This window comes from Mytilus galloprovincialis, chromosome 13, assembly GCF_965363235.1.
Source record: "Mytilus galloprovincialis chromosome 13, xbMytGall1.hap1.1, whole genome shotgun sequence".
NCBI classification, from domain to species: Eukaryota; Metazoa; Mollusca; class Bivalvia; order Mytilida; family Mytilidae; genus Mytilus; species Mytilus galloprovincialis.
In genome coordinates, this window is record NC_134850.1 from 21,923,957 (window position 1) to 21,944,536 (window position 20,580).

At 32.2% G+C, this 20,580-nt stretch overlaps 2 protein-coding genes across 5 annotated transcripts in view; both read left to right on the forward strand.

Moving 5' to 3' along the window:
- LOC143056754 (putative serine/threonine-protein kinase pats1) overlaps positions 1-10,552 on the forward strand; it is a 48,621-nt gene extending 38,069 nt beyond the window's left edge. Inside the window, exons 6-7 of the mRNA XM_076229901.1 lie at positions 1,367-1,517; positions 6,543-10,552. Coding sequence (XP_076086016.1) covers positions 1,367-1,517; positions 6,543-6,547 — 156 coding nt within the window. The 3' untranslated portion in view covers positions 6,548-10,552. The remainder of the gene's footprint in view (positions 1-1,366; positions 1,518-6,542) is intronic.
- Positions 1-20,580, forward strand: part of LOC143056755 (caspase-2-like) — a 168,539-nt gene that overhangs the window by 123,871 nt on the left and 24,088 nt on the right. The gene's annotated exons all lie outside the window — the stretch shown is intronic.

Genomic DNA, 20,580 nt, shown 5'->3' on the forward strand with positions numbered 1-20,580 from the left:
TAGATATCTGGATTGGGTTGCTCAAAAAGTTGCACAGAATTAACTACTGGTTAAACTGATTATCCAATTATTAACTTTGAACAAAATTATCGTTTCTATTGCTTACAAATAATCGAGTGGATGTAACGGCATTGCGATTGATTTACAAAAGTAACGGCTTTTTTTTTTAATTCATATTTTACAAATTAATTGTCGTAATCCGGATCTGGTGTACAAAAAAAGAATTGACACCTCATGTTTGTGGTATGACATCTTTGCCACATTTTTATTGTTTTCTGTTTAGTATTAAATAAATATTAAGATCCATTTTGTTACATCTTAAAATAAATGTATTTGGTAATCGACAATGGCAGTCATCAGGGTTTAAGAACATCAGTTGTGTGACCTGTTAGTCAAATGCGTTTTGTTAAAATATACTTTTTCACTTTCTTGGTGTTTTGGTCTTTTGGTAAATGTTGTTTGTGCTGTATTTAGACCCTTCTACAATAAAATTTGTTTTACATGCACACGTATAAGAATTGCGGTTTTTATCCAACACAATCATAGGTTTGAACGAAGATTTCCATTTACACTTGTTTATATATATATATATTTATATTTATGCTATCTTCCGACAACTGTAACAAACCATCTGATAGGATGTAAGGGTCAGAATCCGATGAAAAGTTCTTTTTTGGATTGTAAGGGCAATGTACAAATGAATGGAGAAACTAGAAAGTAAATTGCAAAATTGTTACATATTGGTAAAAATTCTTTCATATCAAAATACACAATATATATACATCTGTACAACACGATAATAAAGCATGAAAATACATAAAAACAATAATAACATATTACACAACATATTCCATAATACAATAGCTTGGCCTAGAAAAGGAGTCAACTAAGTCAAGCCAAAAACGTTATAGTAACCAAAACAAATCACCTAGTGTATAAAAAAAGAAGCAAAAAACAACAAATTTCTTAGTTAAGAAGAGGAGTTGAAAAAGGGGATGGAGGGAGGAAAGCAAATTGATCAGATCCCAAATAAAATCTTGTTTACATAAACATCGATCGTGTTGCTTATCAACAATGTGTATCCTGTGACGTGTAGTGCAAATCCTGACACACAAGATCTAGTGCAGGGGCTCCCAAAAGGGAAGACAAAATTAAATTAGAATAAAACTAAAGATTTCTAACATCTGCATAAAATAAGTTATTAAAATAACTTGCCTTTATGCTATCTTCCTACAACCGTAACAAACCATCTGATAAGATGTAAGGGTCAGAATCTGATGAAAAGTTCCTTTTGGATCGGAAGGGCAATGTATAAATGAATGGAGAAATTAGAAAGTAAATTGAATTTAATATTGCATTTTTACAGCATAAAAATGGAAGACAAAAACGGACGAAGGAGCTTTTGTTTTTTCTACCATCTAGAGGAGAAAAGGCTTATGAGAGATTTATTGAAGCACTAAAAATTACAGAGAACACAAATGTTGCTCATTACTTGGAACAACAGGTTGGATCTACAGGTACATTTTTGATTTACAATATTCTAGCAAACCAGACAATAACAGTTACATATCAGAAAATAAATAAAAGATTAAAACGGTTTTACTTCCTCACTTTTACTAGCGCTTGCACTGCTTCAACTGATCGTCAGATAATGTGACTTGTATACATAAGTGAAATATAAAACAACTGATTAACGTTAACAATATTATGATGTCAATAAATGCATGGCCTAGTGAGACAACCAATGTCATTCTAAAATTAAAATATTATTTTTCATTTAATCCCGGGTTGAGAATAATTATTAATATCTCTTCTTTCTTATCCCGGAGAAATTCATTTTTACGATTGACCATACACAATAGAAATATTTTAAATCATGCATTTGAACAACAATGGATATGATCGTTAGCCCTAATGATTGATAATCTTCATGGTTGGTTTGCTGTCTATGTAAAGTCATTCTAGTCTGCAGTTCATTTTCTCGTCTCTCCAATATAGAATTCCTCACAATCTGTTTATATGAGTTAATAGATAGCGTTTGAACTTTTACAAGACATATTGTGTTTAACAGAAAAATGTTTTCCATTTTTGAAATAAATTGAACTTTCTTCTATTATATCTAGACATTCTATACCGTTTTAAATTGGTACATCTTCTATCAATAGGTAAAGTTCAATTAAAGTCAAATTCTAAAGATGTTAAAAATCGTTTTAGACTTTTCATCTGTCTTTTACTGTTAATAATTGTCTTTTTTGTAAGACTTTGTCACTTTTGTGTACATTATTTTCAATTTGTATTGAAACTAAATATATCATAATATATTCTTAGATTATATGTTCTGACTAACGGAATACTTTTGTCTAAATTGTTTGATGTTTCTTCGGTTGGTCGAATCGTCCTGATTCTGTAATAAGTGTTCCTTTCATCAGTGCCTTTGGAAATCCGTAATTAATTACTTGTTCCGGATAGTGTTGCGTTTTAAGCACACTTTTAATTCTTCCAATCTTTTATTATGTAATAAGTGTGCACTAGTGATGGTAATTATTCTTGACGCTATATTAAAAGGTATATTTACATATTTCGGATGGTTTGAGTAAAAATTTAAAATACGTATGTGTATCGGCGTCTTTACAGAAAGACATCTGTGACAATTTCATTTTCCTTTGTTATCAATACAAAAATATAAAAAAAAACGGCATTTTCTTGACATTTCTTGCAAAGTGAAACGAATATGTGCATTTAAAGAATTTAAATCAGAATTAAAATCTGAGACAATTCCGATTTTAGGATTCATTTTTCCGTATAATAAATGTTCCAAATATCCAAGTACCAAAGTAGCATATAAATGCCCACAATAGGTCGATATTTTACATCATTTGGTCTTAAAAGTTCGATGCATTCACTGTTCTCTTCTGATTTGAAATTTCTTCACTTTTGTGAAATCTATGAAAATAGCTTTCTGATAATTGAGAGTTTGAAATGTAATCCATTTCTTCTTTATATAATTACGTCTTATGTTTCTTAAGTTCTTTTTTAATCATTGCGCTTGTTTGTTTGTCGACTTTTTTTATCTGTCACCTCATAAAACATTTCATATTTAATATATTTAAAATGTTATTTCTTTAATACTCACGGTTCATGGATATAACTGCATTACTCTTATCCGGTTCTTTTTGATTTATCTGATGTTAAATTTTGCAAGGCTGTTTTCTCCTCATGGGTTAAATTCTCATGTCTATTGCGTGTAAGTAATTGGTTTTGAATGTTTTTGCCTGTTTCTTCTATGTTTTTACCTTTTGTGTGTTTTGGAATCCAGTCTGATTTATTACTTACTAACGTTTTCCGCATTATCCTCACAGAAAAATATATACTAAATCTTCTGCCAAGTTCATTAATGTCGGCTCCAAGTTGTGTTTATCCTCATTAAGATTGATTGCTTGTTGATTCCTTAGCGTCCAGTGGCAAATATTTTATGCAGGTTCAGGACAATAACAAGTTAACAATAAATACAATAGGTAGGTTGTAAATAAAGAGGCCATCAGGGATGATGGTCGGGGAAATTTGTACTTCCCCTTGAAAATGAGGATAAATTTTAACAGGCCACCTATGGACCCCTCAAGGAGTTGTTGCAAGGGTTCTTTACCCGCAAAGAACGTGACACTCTCTTTAAACGAGGCATCGGATTTAACGTCCCCATTTTGACCGGACGTGACTGCAAACTTGATAAATCCCTCAGAGCCAAACGGACGCCCCACTTTGGCAAGCGTTTAACTGCCGGTCGGTAAAAGATTAAGTGACGATATTTCTATTTCCCAGTCACCTTTAGGGGTATCCTCATTAGTGGTTGGTGCACAATTTAATCCTTTATTCAAAAGATTTATTTCCCTTAATTGTTTTTATGCGGCAATTTTATAATGCTAGGATGATTTTTTCCGTGTTTGTTAGGCTAGTTCAAGAGCACGTAGATGATGTATCCATTATTTCTCTCTCTTTGTCAAATGTCTCATCCGAGAAACATGCCAATATTTTCCGTTGAAATCAATAAAAAGTGACAATATTTTTGTTTTTTTAACGTGCAGTTAAACATCTTTTACGTAGCTTGTCGTGTGAATAGAAAGATCGGTGTATCTTTGAGATGATGCCAATCTGATTTAACGTGTTTACTACAAATAAACAGTAGTGAGCATGCGTTCACACTTTACAAAAAGTAGAAAACGCGCTTATTTAACGTTTACGTGGAAGTGAACACTAAAATTATACCTGTAATGTTTGATATGCATCCACCTGTTTATCTTTCCAAATTTTTCTGCATTGCATTAGATAAAACCTTTATCTCGTAGACTTTCAAAATAAAAAGCAATGGTCAGTAAAGCAAGTAAGACATATAAACGTGTGAGGTCTTTTATTACAAATGTATAATTATTCTGTTTTCATGCTATTACTAGAACACATCCGCAAAATCGCGGGCATATACAGCTTGTGAACTGTTGCAGGATGATTTTTTGTAAAAGATATTATGTATGGAGAATTACATAGAAGGTATACCTCCCTTTTTCCAAAGTCCGATATTTGTTTCCTTTCTGTTATATTCAATTATATTCGTGTTTCTGGCCAACGACCACAATTATTCTTCTCCTTTGCTACAATGCTTTTTTCGGTAAAAGTCAAATCAAATTAAAAATTTGCACCGTTTCAAACATGAAATAAATGTAACTGCTTATATATAGACCATTATTAGTCTAAAAAATATGCTCTATGACAATTATATGACAATTTATCAGTGTTTTTTTTAGAGCCTTATTAACATGCTAATTGTAGGATTTGAATCATGTATAAATGACTAATACCGACTAAGGCTAATTTGAGGGGTTGTCGATCGGAGGGGTCCTGATCCCATAATCCCGGGCTTAAAACCATGAAACTGAGATGCAGAATTTAAAGAAATTCATATCCCGAAATCAAAAAATATATTCCCAGATCCCGTAGGGATCAATCCCCAAATCCCGAGCTTAAAAACACCCGATCCCGACGCCCCGAAAATGGTCCTGCCTCCCTCTAATCTCTACCTTACTTTCATTTTTGTCAAATCACTATTTTCCCTTTTAACAATAAATTTTTATGCCCCAATTATTGGCATTATGTTTTCTAGTCTGTGCATTCGTTTATTCGGTCGTCCGTCGGTCCGTCTCGTCCGTCTGTCCAACTTCAGGTAAAAGTTTTTGGTCGAGGTAGTTTTACTTATTTTAATATATAAAACATGATAATATAGGTTATGCCTGTGTCGTTATTTACGTGACGATAAGTGATTGAATGACAATAAAACATGATAATATAGGCTATGCCTGTGTCGTTATTTACGTTACGATAAGTGAATGACAATAAAACATGATAATATGGGCTATGCCTGTGTCGTTCTTTACGTGACAATAAGTGAATGACAAAAATGATTGTGTTTATTTTCACACGGCCTGGGTCGTTGCTTACACTTGGGACAACATATAACGATTCAGGCAATGTGAAAATGGCTTGCATGAATCTTAAATAAAACATGATAATATAGACTATGCCTGTGTGGTTATTTACGTGACAAATAAAACATGAAAATTTAGGCTATGCCTGTGTCGTTATTTACGTGACGATAAGTGTGAAAATGGCGACAAATAAAACATGATAATTTAGGCTATGCCTGTGTCGTTATTCACGTGACGATAAGTGTGAAAATGGCTTGCACTTGGGACAACATATAACGATTCAGGCAATGTGAAAATGGCTTGCCTGAATCTTAAATAAAACATGATAATATAGACTATGCCTGTGTGGTTATTTACGTGACAAATAAAACATGATAATTAAGGCTATGCCTGTCTCGTTATTTACGTGACGATAAGTGTGCAAAATGGCTTGCATGAATTTTAAATAAAACATGATAATATAGACTATGCCTGTGTCGTTATTTACGTGACAAATAAAACATGATAATTTAGGCTATGCCTGTGTCGTTATTTACGTGACGATAAGTGAATGACAAAAATGATTGTGTTTATTTTCACACAGCCTGGGTCGTTGCTTACACTTGGGACAACATTCTTATATAACGATTCAGGCAGTGAATCTTAAATAAAACATGATAATATACATGTAGGGTATGTAATTCAAATTTACCAAACTTCTGGAAATATAAACGGAAGAGAAAGTTGTCTATGAATAAAAGTCGGAGTGATGACGGACACATATCCGGACTTCTTTTTTTCCGTTTTTCTCCCAAAATAACCGAAACTGAATAATCATAAGAATGGATGACAAATGCGACTATGCATGGTACCTATAGGACATATAGTCACAATGATCAATTTATTGTGGAAGGAGGAGAAGCAACACCCAAAATGAGGTCTTCTCGTTTAATAGTATAGATACTCATTATTAAATACTGAATCAACAGATTTGACTTCAACAACAGCTTCTAGCTAAAATCGAAAAACCACAGATGTATGATTGATTTGTACTCTTGATGAAACTTGTATCTTTATCTTTGAAATTTACAGGCTAACACATGTCTACTGCAAGCTATGATACCTAACAGGGAACTTAAAACAGAAGTGTAGACACGTGTAGCAGACATTGTGTTATTGGAATATTGTGAAGGAAAAGACTTATTCTTTGTTCCAGACTCGATTTAAGACAGCACAATTATTAAACATCCATATCATGGAATCCAGCGAGTATACCACCAAACTATAGCTGATGTATTGGAAAAATATTTGTTTGTAAATATTGTTCTTAAAACACTTTTTGTTCCGGTGACACTTTTGTTTAAAATCATCCTTTTTTGACAAAAAAAAGAAGAATTATTAAAATATGTCTTTCCTGAAAATGCTCCAAAAATCCAAACCTTATTCAACTCTTTCAACTATTTGCTTCATTTATTGTTAAATGCATAGAATATCAGGTTACTGAATGAGAAACATTATGTGTGATATCGTTTGTAAGTCTTAAACTACTTCTTAAATGAAAATGCTGTTTTATTCACGTTTTTTTTTTGTACAATCAAATATAAGCAATAATCTTATATGACAATATGCTAACTATATTATTATTATTACCATATCTTTTATATATTGCTTCATGCTTCATATAAACAACAGCATAAAGCTACACATGTCATAGCTCAGGCAAATTGCTCATATTTTAATACATTGTATTGATGAAACAGCTTAAGAATTAGTCATGTTAAGTTTGGTGATTCTGTTTGTTGTTTTTTAGTGAAAGGCAATCATTAACAAACTAACCAGAGGCTTCAAAACAATAAAATGCCCTGAGTGTTATAAGACTGTAACTAGTCGTTGTCTTATCATCTACGATGTATTCCAATTAGGATAAAGTCACTAAGATGAAAGTGCAATTTCTAACAAAGAGCATTGACAATGTTATCGTTTGGCCAACTGAATTATGCCTAATTTAAATATTTTCGGTCATTTTCAAATATTTCAAGACTCAAACATGTAAAACTTTTACATTAGTAACTATTGTTCCTTTACCTTTACATGTAAAGCATCGTTTTCGCTGATTACCGGTATTTAAATGTAGATAACATTTAACTTGGTACCACTAAACATACTGTGTATTATTGTAGTTAAAGCTCTCATTTACAACACTATTCGAAATAAATAGCTAAATACAGCAGCATGACAGCTTCATATCAAGCCACGAAGCTAAACATTTTTAATACATAGACATTGATCAACATCATGTACTGCTGAGTAATGAAATTGTTTAATGATTTTAAAATTTTAACTATACCTTTTCAACGTCAGGTTTCAATATGCTAGAGTTTCTTGTAAACAAGATATTTGTTGAAACTAGTTGTAAACTTTTTCAACTAAGTGTCGCATTCCTATAAGAACAAACTGTGCACCTCTCCTGGCCGACCTTTTTTCTTTCATATAAATCGGAACTCCTTTAGAAACTTGTTAAAAACAAAAAGATCAAAGAAGTTAGGATATTTAATTTCACTATTAGGTATATCAATGATGTTCTTTCCATTAAAAGTTCAAAATTTTCTAATTGAGTTCCATTAATACATTTTCAGAACTAGAAATGAAAGAAACAATAGACACGACTTCATCCTCCTCACTTTAGGTCTTATAACTAAAATTTGACATGCACAGTCATCTCAGTACTTGAATCCATGACAAGCAAGACGATTTTAATTTTGAAAGAATTAATTTCCCCTACCCTAATAGAAATACACAAACTTCACCTGCATATGCGTTATACATTTCCCAACTTATTGGATATTCAAGAGCTTGTAGCTCCAACTCAGACTTTGTAAAACGTCAACAGTGTATGAGTAGAAAGTAGGTGAACCAAGGGTATGTTAAAAAACGTCTATTTTTTTTCTCAAATAAATCATCGAAAGGTAACAAGACCTTGTTGATAAATATTCCTTATCAACTTCATAAACAATACACGATGGTCTTGAAGTAAAGATTCTGGGTACTGACCTTGTTTATCATCTTAATAATGTGCTATAGTATTCTTGTACATTATTTGTACTATTTAGTCTGTTTGGGAGATATCCATTTGACGTGACTCTGTACTTATACATCCTGTCATTGTGTTATTGTTCTATGATAATTTTTGTATTCTTGTTTTTCATATTGCCTATGAGATTTTGTGTTACATTATATTTGTTTGGTTTTGTAGTGATTAAGATTATAACACAATGTCGACAGATGTACCCCTACTTGTGATTTTACTATTTTATTGAAATTATGTCCAAGATGTTGAATGTATATATCGCAATTAATACATGTACTTGTGTTTATTCTTGATTAATATATATGGCAAAAGTTATGGATGTTAATCTATTATATTTATTAGTTTTGTTCACACATAGTTTTCAATTTAATATAATGAGATCCAACTGGCATACAAGGGAGAGGTTTAGCTAGCTATTAAACCAGGTTTCAATCTACCTGTTCTACACAAGAAAATACATGACTAACCAAGTCAGGAATACATGGAATATGACAGTTGTCGTTTGATTATGGAATTTCTGTTCTGAATTTTCTTCGGAGTTTAGAACACTTGTGATTTTACTTTTTACAATGCCATTATGATGTTGAATTTATATATCGCAATTATAACTTGTGTATATTTTTGGTTAACATATGTAGCAAAAGTTATGGATTTTGCAAATTATTAATATGTATATGTTGTGTACAAGTTATCATATTGTACAAATTAAAATTTGTACAAAAAAATTGTACAAATTATAATTTGTATTTTGACTTTGTACAAATTGTAATTTGTATAAAAAGTGCCTGTACAAATTAAAATTTGTAGAAAATTTGTAGAAAATTCACTTATAACTGATAATTTGTACACAACATATAACTTGTAACTAAAAATAATGAAATGATGATTGTAATAATTATAATAATAATAATGGTTTTTTATTCTATATCTAAAAAAGCTAAATAAACTCATCATAGATCCACGGAATGAAATTTTGTACTAACGCCAGACCCGCGTTTCGTCTACAAAAGTCTAATTAGTGACACTCAAATCAAAAAAGTTTAAATGCCAAAAAAAGTACGAAGTGGAAGAGAGTTGAGGACCAAAAACTCCTAAAGGTTTTGCCTCAAACAGATTAAGTAACACAGCTACACAAATATTTTCCAGTTTGTTAAACTTATTGTGAAATAAAGTAGCGTGTCTTTTTGGATATAGATTGGCAAAACATATTTTTTTTCATATCTTATTTTAAAACACGATCATGCTTTTTCAATTCAGCTGCATGATTGTAATTTTGACAAAGTTTAAAGTTGAAGCTCTCTTTTTTATGTATGTGCTTAAGTGGGATCTTACCAATTGTACAAAATGCTGACTAATTAATGCAATGGCAGTTAATGTTATGTCATCAGACAGCAGCCGATTAATGTTCAAATATTTTCCTCTACTATTATGACCTTATAATAACCTGCAATCTTACTATAACCAACTGTTTATTAATTTAGGAATATCTGTATCGTCAATTGATAGCTTCTTTCTACCAAAATAAATGTTCTACACACTTTGATATACTGACATCACTATCTTTGAATGATCCTAAAAGTAAAAAAAGTATATGTAATTTAATATTCACTTATTTAGGTATGATTTTCGTACTGTCCGTTCATCCAATTTGTTTTACAAATAGCTTTATTTTAAATTTCCTTAGGTGGTATTCGTCATACTTTACCAACTTGTTATGAGCGAATAATGGCTTGTTTACAAATTTTTGACAATGTTTGCTTTATCATTGAAAGTTAAAGGAATTCTGTCTTTAAGAACAAGAAAAAAAAAACATTTTTTTATAATTTCCAGCAGTTATTCTGATAATTTATTTATTTTCACATATTATATACATTAAAGTGTAGTAGACTTAAGGTTCATTATATTTCTGAATAAATGTATTTTTATTTTCTTATATTTACAAAATGTACAGCTTTTGTTCGCAACTTCTAACTGTTTATGTAATTATTCTTTAATAAAAAAGTTCTTTCGTGTATTATTCTTCATGTTAATTTTGACATACAAATAATGTTATGAGCTGTGTATTTTCCTAGATACTCAGGAAGTATTTCACAGGGATACTTTATTGAAACTTAAACAATGAAGTAAAATTGTAAAAAGCAATTTAAAGAATACCAAATAGTTATCTATAATACTAAAATTACGAGGTCCAATTTGTCAGCCGTCATCACGTATAAACGACGAATCACAGAATTCAACTTTATATATAACTAATATAGTACAAAGGTGTTGATTAAAAATTACACCACTCCAGGCCCTTTTGTTTTCCACGTAATTAATATTGCCAATAATTAAGAAGTTCCGGGTCGAGTCCGCTACCGATACCAATAGTATATTCACATGTTACCTATTACCTTATCTGTACGTTCCGCATCTGACAGGCGCACCACCAAACGTTGTATTAAGGATTAATATGATATATACACGGGTCATAACCACAGGGTTGACACTACTAAATTGTCAAATTGTTACCTATTGTAGTATTTTAATCAGTAAGACTTTCTAAGATAACAATACGAATACTAAAAATCTGGACTAAAAATAAGGCGTATAGGTACAGTTTTCAATTTGTTAGTGGGCATGACGTAAAACAGCGAAGCAAAGAATTCAACTTTATTTATAACTTATATAGGACAATGCTGTTGATTAAAAAATACCAGGACCTTTTGTTTTCCAAATAATTAATATTATTGTTTCAGTTCGACGGGTTCAAACAGAAAGACTTGAAAGCAGAGAAAAACTGTGTATCTTATAATCGGCATGACTTTATCAGATGACAATACTAATACTAAAACAAGGCTTGCGCATAGTTATATACTTTAATTCAGTCACGGACCCGTGATATCACGGGTGTGTTCTAGTTTGTTGTTAAAAATCCTTCTTCATTTTGAGATTCAAAATTATCACAAATGTTCAATTAAAGGTTGGTTTTTACCTAATTTTGGAATAACTATTGATGGTAGATGGTGGTAAATTGTTATCGTAGTAGGAAATCATATTGGATCCAACTTAAAAGAACTACTTAAACTGTAAACAAATCAGCAACAATTATCTTGAAAACAAACATAATATACATAAAGAAAACCAATGACAATACCATACTTATCATTGGACTAATTTTAAGTACAAAAACAAAATTGCAACAAATAAGCTTTCAGCAGATATAACTGTTTTCACTTAAGGCAAAATGAAGTCATTAATAGTCAAACAAATACTACGTATTATATTTGTTATGATAAATTGCTGCCCGACAATATGAGGAGTAATTTCATTACAATTTAAAGAAGAAAAAAGGCCAAATGACTAACTCTTTTAATTTCAAACTCAGAAATTGAAAATAAACTGACAACGCCATGGCTAAAAATGAAAAAAGACAAACAGACAAACAATAGTACACATGACTCAACATAGAAAACTAAAATATAAGCAACACGAACCCCACCAAAAACTAGGGGTGCTCTCAGGTGCTCCGGAAGGATAAACAGATCCTGATCCGCATGTGGCACCCGTCGTGTTGCTTATGTGATAACAAATCCGATAAATAGTCTAATTCGGAAGGTCACCTTCATGAAAGGGAAGGGGATTGTAATTACGACGTAAGGAACATATCCGATATCATTTGTGAAACGCTTATTCCATTACGGTCAACCAACTCGTGATGGCGTCCGTAAAATTTACGAAGGGGTGATTTCAACCTCACCATTTGGAACTCTTGGTTTAATAGCTTCCTTGTGAGCAGCAACCCTCTATCACGAAAATTATGATAAGCACGGGAATATCGTATCAATTGAGAGATATATACCCCGTTTGCAGGTAAGAATTTCACAACGGAGGTATTGTATCATTTAGATGTTGTGTTTTAGAACTTAACACTTTTGTGTATCACAATATATCGTCATCCAAAAATTCTATGTGTTTTGTTCGATATATTTTTTTAGTTCTTTAAATCAGTTTCTGAGATCCCCTTATTAATAAATTATCTATAATCTGCGTATAAAGAAAATATGTAGGTGTTTATGTTTACATGATGGGTTAATTCAGTGAAGTTTTTTTTTTATTCAGGTTATTTTCTCAGAAATACAGTTATCTTGGCTGTATACGTCGAAGATAATGGTTGAAAAAAGAAGGTTTTTATATGATGAGGTTTTTCTTATGTTGACTCCAATGTTACAGTTTATTGTTCCAGCGTTCAGTTTCATGGAAAAATCAGTATAATAAGATAAAATTCAATTGTAAAAACAAAACGCAGGTATAATACAAATGACTGATACTGACAGGACGGAGACCGAGAGCTCATTCGAACAAAACCTCGGTGAATAATCTGAGGATCAAACATCCAACAACATACTTCTCAGTGGTGTAATAGGCATTCAACAAAAACTAAACAGTCTTATAATAAAATTTAAAACCCAAAATGAAGAAATACATTGTATAAAAAATGATATATACGCCAAAGATGGCATTGCAGTCAAATTCTAGCTGTTGCTACAACAACTGATGATCAAACAACTATGAAATCAAAACACTAAATTTACAACAGAATTAAATGAAATAATATCGTACGTGGTACATTAAGTAACTAGTCTCGACTGTCAATAAAATCAAATAGCAATTCAAGTTTGTTTATGATCACAAGATGGTATCCAGAATTAAACCATTTAAAAAAATCCTGTTTATCAGTTCTTAGTTTGTAACCCAGATTTGTTATTTTCTATCGATTTATGAGTTTCGAGCAGCTGTATACTACTGTTGCTTTCATTTAACTTGTAAATGAACTTAGTTTTTATGCCAGTTAACATAACATTCACTCTGTGATTAAAAATTTTAAAAAAAAATAATAACTTTCTAAATCTATCCTGGATTTCTGCAAAACTTGAACAGAAGCTTGTTTATGATCAAAAGATAGTATCCACAAGGAAATTTGGTAAAAAAAATCCTTTGTATTTGTATTTGTAAATGGACTTAGTTTTTTCTGCCAGATAACATTAAACTCACTCTGTGGTTAAAGTTTTAAAAATTCTTATAACTTTCTTAAACTATTATGGATCTTATCAAACTTGAACAGAAGCTTGTTTATGGTCAAATGCTAGTATAAAGAAGGAAATTTTGTCTGTATATTACTTTATATATGACTTAGTTTTTCTTCCAGTTAACATAACAGTCTGCAGTTAAAGTTCTTTAAACATTTATCAGTTTCATAAAGTAAGGCAAAACACCGGGTTTCATTGAGATTTTTTTTATTTTCATTAGTTACATATTGTTACATCGGAATCGGGCTTCTTTTCAACCGAGTTTTATTGCACGTATTGCTGTGTGTTTATCATTTCTACATTGGCTAGAGGTATAGAGGAGGGATGAGATCTCACAAATTGATGTTAACCCCGTCACAATGTTGCGCATGCACCAAGTCAGAGCATCTTGCCTTTCTTAATGTTGATTAAGTCTTGCTGATGTTGTCAGAAATATCTTCTTTCATTCCATAAGGCATAATCTTAAAATGGTTTCATACTTAGCTTATAGTGCAATCCTACTGCTGTCAGCACCAGCACGTTTATAAATATTTTTTTCTAAATGTGTATATTTCTTAATCTTACAACACGTTTCGTGTTGTTCAAATAAAGTTTGATAAAGAAAGTATCACCGAAACACGTAAAGGCAACATTAGTATACCAGAGATCAAAAGTCATACATCGATTGAGAAAAAAACAAATCCGAGTCACAATTTAAAACCAATGAAAACACATCAACTATATGAGAGAAAATCAAAGGAGCAACATGAACATCGAAGTACAACAAAAACAAACTCCATCACACAGAGAAACAAACTATTTGATAACAACTGTCATATTTCTGACTTGGTGTACGGGACATTTAAAGAAAAAAATGGTGACATGAGCCTGGTTTAATGGCTTGCCAAACCTCCCGCTTTATTATAATGTAAAAAATATCGCTAAATCACTACGTAACATACGCTTTCTATCCATCGTTTGGAGATCTAAATTGATACCTTATGCTCATCATGTTCTCCCGATAGACTTCTTTTTCAAGTATATGCTTCAACATAGCTAGGAGGAAGATCGTTTAAATTCGACTGTTATGTAGTAGTCTGTTGTTATTTATGTATTATTGTCATTTTGTTTATTTTCTTTGGTTACATCGTCTAACATCAGACTCGGACTTCTCTTGAACTGAAATTTAATGTGCGTATTGTTATGCGTTTACCTTTCTACATTGGCTAGAGGTATAGAGGGAGGGTTGAGATCTTATAAACATGTTTAACCCCGCCGCATTGTTGCTCCTGTCCCAAGTCAGGAGCCTCTGGCCTTTGTTAGTCTTGTATTATATTTGATTTCAGTTTCTTGTGTACAATTTGGAGTTTAGTATGGCGTTCATTATCACTGAACTAGTATATATATATTTGTTTAGGGGCCAGCTGAAGGACGCCTCCGGGTTCGGGAGTTTCTTGCTGTATTGAAGACCTGTTGGTGACCTTCTGCTGTTTTCTGTTCCCTGCATGGTCGGGTTGTTGCCTCTTTAACACATTCCCTATTCCCATTCTCAATGTTATTGTTGTACAACAAAAGAAAATTATATAATTTGGTTCATAAATTTGAATTTTGTGAACGGAGTTACACTTACCAGATATACTACCCACCTCCTCCCCTCAATAATTTCTTTTGGTGAATTCAGCTGGATTTTCGCCGGAGAAAACTGAGGTTCTAAGTGCTTAACTTATATAGATGTAGATGATCAGCTAAGCGCTTGAGCGAGATAAGACGAAATACCGGAGAGAATATCCAATTATGTAAACCTATCAGTGTAAGTGTAACGGAGTGAATATAAAATTATAATACTTAAATCTTTTGCGATTCTTCAAGCCACTCAGAACCATACCGTTTTTTAAGTTGTCCAAATTTTTCATTAAACTCAGTCATGAACAATTCAAAACTCGATTCTCTTGGGTGGTTTGGGTTTTCAATGCTCTTAAACTTTGAATGTGGCAATATGATATTCATTCAAAGGAAATTAATTTGTTGTTTAGCGAATAAAATTCAAACTCAGTACAAGTATATTAAGTTAACAATCATCACTCAACAAAAATATTTTTGTCCCGTTTATAGACTTTATAACAAACAAGTTTCTTCACACTGGCAAACAAATATATACTCAAATCCTGCCTCAAGGAATAAATAAAATAGGTAGGTAAATTAACTTTGTTATTTTTTTAATATATTATAAAGATAATTTAATGATATTCTCTTCAGTTAAACAGTGCCTTTCCATATGGATAGTCATTAAAAAAGTAGACTAGGTAGGGAGACAGCAAACATATTGCATTTTCTTTGGCCTTATCAACAACTCATCGACCCTTTTCGCATCGTCTTTGAAAAGCCATTTTGATATATCTTACAAAAACACATTTATGAAGATGACATGCACTTCAGCCTCTCAAATGCTGCCTTTTCTGAACCTTCATTATAGTTTGTATGTTCTAGCTTGATCAGATCATAGGCTCTTCGTTGTAGATTCTGTTAAAATGTTATGAACATGTGCTCTAGTGGTAACCACACAAGCCCTTGAGAATAATACAAAATAAAATACTACAAATTCCCAAATAACAGGGTAAATAAAAAAAACAATACAATTGGTTCTATTACAATTAATATAATATATCATGGACAAAGGCAGATACGACTATCTTAAATATTGCCTTAACATTGACTCCATTGATATATATTTAGAACAAGTATTTGATTGATGCACTACGTAGAATTACTGACATGAGAATGTGAAATATCTATAACGCAAAAACTAACACAACAGCAATAGCCAAAGTTATAAAAAGATATAAGAAGATATGGAATTAGTGCTGATGAGACAACACTCTATCAAAGTTAGAATGTGTAAAAAGAAAACAATGATAGGTCAGAGTTCAGCCTTTAACAAAAAGCATAGCCTAGGCTAAGATCACACATAGTAGCAAGCTATAAAGGATCCAAAATGACTAGTGGAAACCAATTTCCGGAAAAAAAATTGACAGACATGAAACAACTATAACCACTCAACAACAGGTTCCTGAATTGGGACAGACACATACAAAATACGATTTTCGTCTTGCAAATTCCATCAGTAGGAGGTCAACTGTATTTATGAATAGAATGATTGTTAAATGTACTTGTACTTGTACATCCCAACAACAAAAAGATACTAGGAGTTAAAGAAATAAAGATCTTTAACTGAAAAGAAACTACAAACTGAACATCATTTATCTAACTTACAAAATTATATTCAAAGTAAAACTGTACCAAAAGGTTTTAACATCAAAGTGAGTCCCAAGGCACCGGGACATAAATCCAAAAGATACATGAGCCGTTGGAATGAAATTCTGTTTAACTGTTCAATCCAGCTTCTTCAACTGTTACTTTCTTTTACAACCACAAATTACAAACAAATTGTAAATGAAATATCAGATATCATCAACAATAGTAACATTTCCCGTGACGATTTAGCAGTAATTAAACGTCACCTCGCAGATATTGAAAAACAAAGGAATAAATTTCAAAGAGATAAAATTAACACTGTCCATTTAAATCAGCATATGAATGATATTAATACAAAAAACCATAAGATCCCTAGAAAAAGAAAATCTAAAAGACTGAAACAAAAACTGAAAGCATTGTTGTAAATTTGTCATCTAAAGAACTTACACGTGCTGCGGAATGTCTTTTAAGAAAAGGTTTAAACTTCTGTCCTATCCCACCAACTGTAAATAACTTTCAGATAGACGAAGCCCTATACCAATACGCTAGACGTTTACGTTTGAAAGTTTTTTCTACAATAGGGGCAAGAAAAACCTCGAAGAAACCGGATTAACAGATTCAGATACTGACACCAATGAAGACGTCACGCCCATCCAAAAATTTAGGAAAAAAAGTTCATGTAAACCACCAAAGAGTAAAAATGATAACTTGGAGTCATTCATTAACTACGTGAGGTCTGATATAAAGTTTGTATAACAAATACAAGAATTATAATTTATCCAAGTCAGAAAGTATAGCTTCGAAAGCGTTAAAAGATCGAGAGGATATTGTTAAAAGACCTGCCGAAAAAGGGGGCGCTGTGGTTGTCATGAATAAAACAGATTATATAGCAGAGGTGAATCAAACTCCATTTTTTATAAACAATTAACCACAGATCCAACGCTTAATACCATTCGAAGGATCAACACCATCCTTCAAAAGATGTTCGACAATAAGCATATAGACAATGACACCTTTGATTATCTCCGACCTCTTGAGAACGAAGCAAAGGCCGGACGATTCTATATGTTGCCTAAAATACAGAAAACGGACAATCAAGGTCGACCAATTGTGTCAGCAAATAGTCATCCAACTGAAAAGATATCAGAATTTGTGGACCATCATCTAAGACCTCATGTGAAAGAACTACCCTCATTCATTCAAGATACAACTTATTATCTAAAGAAAATTGAAAGCCCCAATCCTTTACCAAACAATACTATCCTTGCATCCATGGACGTGTCTTCTTTAAATACTAACATTCCATAAGACGAAGGAATAGCAGCGTGTGGAGAGGCATGGAACACTCGTAGTGAAAACAATCCTCCTACTGATTGCCTTGTTACACTTCAGAAACTAGTACTGGGGAATAACAACTTCTCTTTCAATGAAAAACACTATCTCCAGATAGTCGTACTAGTTTGGGCACAAAACTTGCCCCGTTATATGCCAACATATTCGTGGGCCAACTTGAAAAACGACTCTTGGCTAGTGCTCCATATCAGCCCTTATCATGATTCCGATTCATTGACGATATTTATTTCAAATGAACAGATTCACAAGAACATCTTAATGAATTTCTAGAACACTGTAACTCTTTCCACCATTCAATAAAATTTACATATGAATCATCTATGGAGAAAATGAACTTCCTCGATACTACGAGTTAATTCAAGAACGGAACCATTATAACGGACCTTCATACCAAACAAACGGACTAACATCAATTCCTTTCTCCTAAAAGTTGCCATCATAAACACTGCTCCCGTTGTATCCCATTCAGCCAGGCATTGCGAATCAAGAGAATATGCCCTACTGAAAATACGAAAAATGCTAGACTTTGAACAACTTCGTAAACATCTAGTTGTTCGAGGATACAGTAACAACATCATTGATAGCGCTTTCGAACGGGGCCAAATAGAACTAGTCGCCAAGACCTTCTTCAGTACAAAGATAAGAATAAGACAGCTAACAGAACACCCCTTGTACTCACTTACCATCCTGATTTTAAAAATGTGTCATCTATTGTTCAGAAGCATTGTAAAATTTTAGAAAATGATTTAAATCTAAAAAAGTATTGTCATCACCACCAGTCATGGCCTTTAGAAGACATAAAAACATCCTTGACGAACTTGTGACATCTGTATTGGCAAAGCAGCCTACTCCATCGCCCGGTTGCTACAAACAATGTGGTCGAAGAAATTGTTTGCGTTGTAAAGCTGCAAATACAAGCAGTTCTTTCATCAGATCCGTTACTAAACAAAATTATACCATCTTCTCCAATTCCAACTGTAAAACAGAGAACTCAATTTATATATTAACATGTGACACTTGTGGCATTCAGTATGTGGAAGAAACAATAGACAAATTTAATATTCGGCTCAGTAACCATCGTTCATCGTACAAAACCGACAAAAACTGTCCTCTCACAAGACATCTTCGTTCAACGAAACATTCTTTTGATAATGTTACTTTCCAAATTATAGAAGTCAACACCGAGTGGGACACCACGGCGAGAAGGAGAAGAGAAAACTTTTTGATCCACCAACTCAACACTTTAGAACCTGATGGTCTTAACGAAAAAAACGAGAAAAGATACAGGAAAGATAAAGAATAATTTAAAACAAAGCATCTTCCTTTTTATCCCGTAATATTGGCCAATGGACGTTGGTAACTTCAACTACCAATTACGTATTTTAGAGGCAGCTAAATCCAAGTGCAACATATACATTGAGCTGCAAAATTTTCTTATTTTCAAGGCAGCTAAATTCAAGTGCAACATAGACATTGAGCTGCAAACTTTTCTTATTTTTAAGGCAGCTAAGTGTAACATATACATTGAGCTGCAAAATTTTCGTATCATCTACATCCGATTTCACCTGGATAGATGCACGCTTGCTAGAGCTAGTTGGTCTAGCGTAATATTGCGTTTATTTTCATCATTTTGTAAATATTTTAAACATTCTTATATTTACATACTAAATAGTTTGTTCAAATTACATTGTTAGGCAATCTATGATTTTATTTGTGTAATTGAATTAATCTCTGTACTGATTAATCCACACTCCCATAGATTTGTATGTCATGTGCTGCTATATATAGGCACTTATATAATATACATAATATATATACATTATATATATACATAAAAAAATGTATTGTAAAAATTATCTTATGCTAGTTTTGATCTGATTATTTTAAATCCTTTATTTTTAATGTTGCATTTAGTACCTGAATGACCAGACTTCACAGCTGGTGGAAACACCGTGCAGAAGAAAGATGTCATATCATCTGCACTCAAATAAAAAATGAAGAATACATATTTGACAAATTAATATGTTATTTCAAAATATACATCACTTGACCAAAGGTGTCAAATAAGAAGTAAGTTGCATGTATTTTTTCAGTACAGCTCTGATGATGCGTCTCTCTAGTCCTACTGAATTAAAAAATTAATAACTTTGATTTAAGAACCTTCTCTTTTTAGTGGAAATACGTAGGATCATGTAATAGTTTATTTGAAGTAATTTTAGATTATTTGTTTATTATGTATTGCCAATGTGCAGCGTTTTGATATTTCAAAGTTTCATGGATGATTATTTGTTGTCCATTTTGTGTACTTTAATACTCATACAGTTGCAACACACAACCTTCAAATATCAATTATAATTACTTATTTAGTGTAATTCATATTGTTAACACA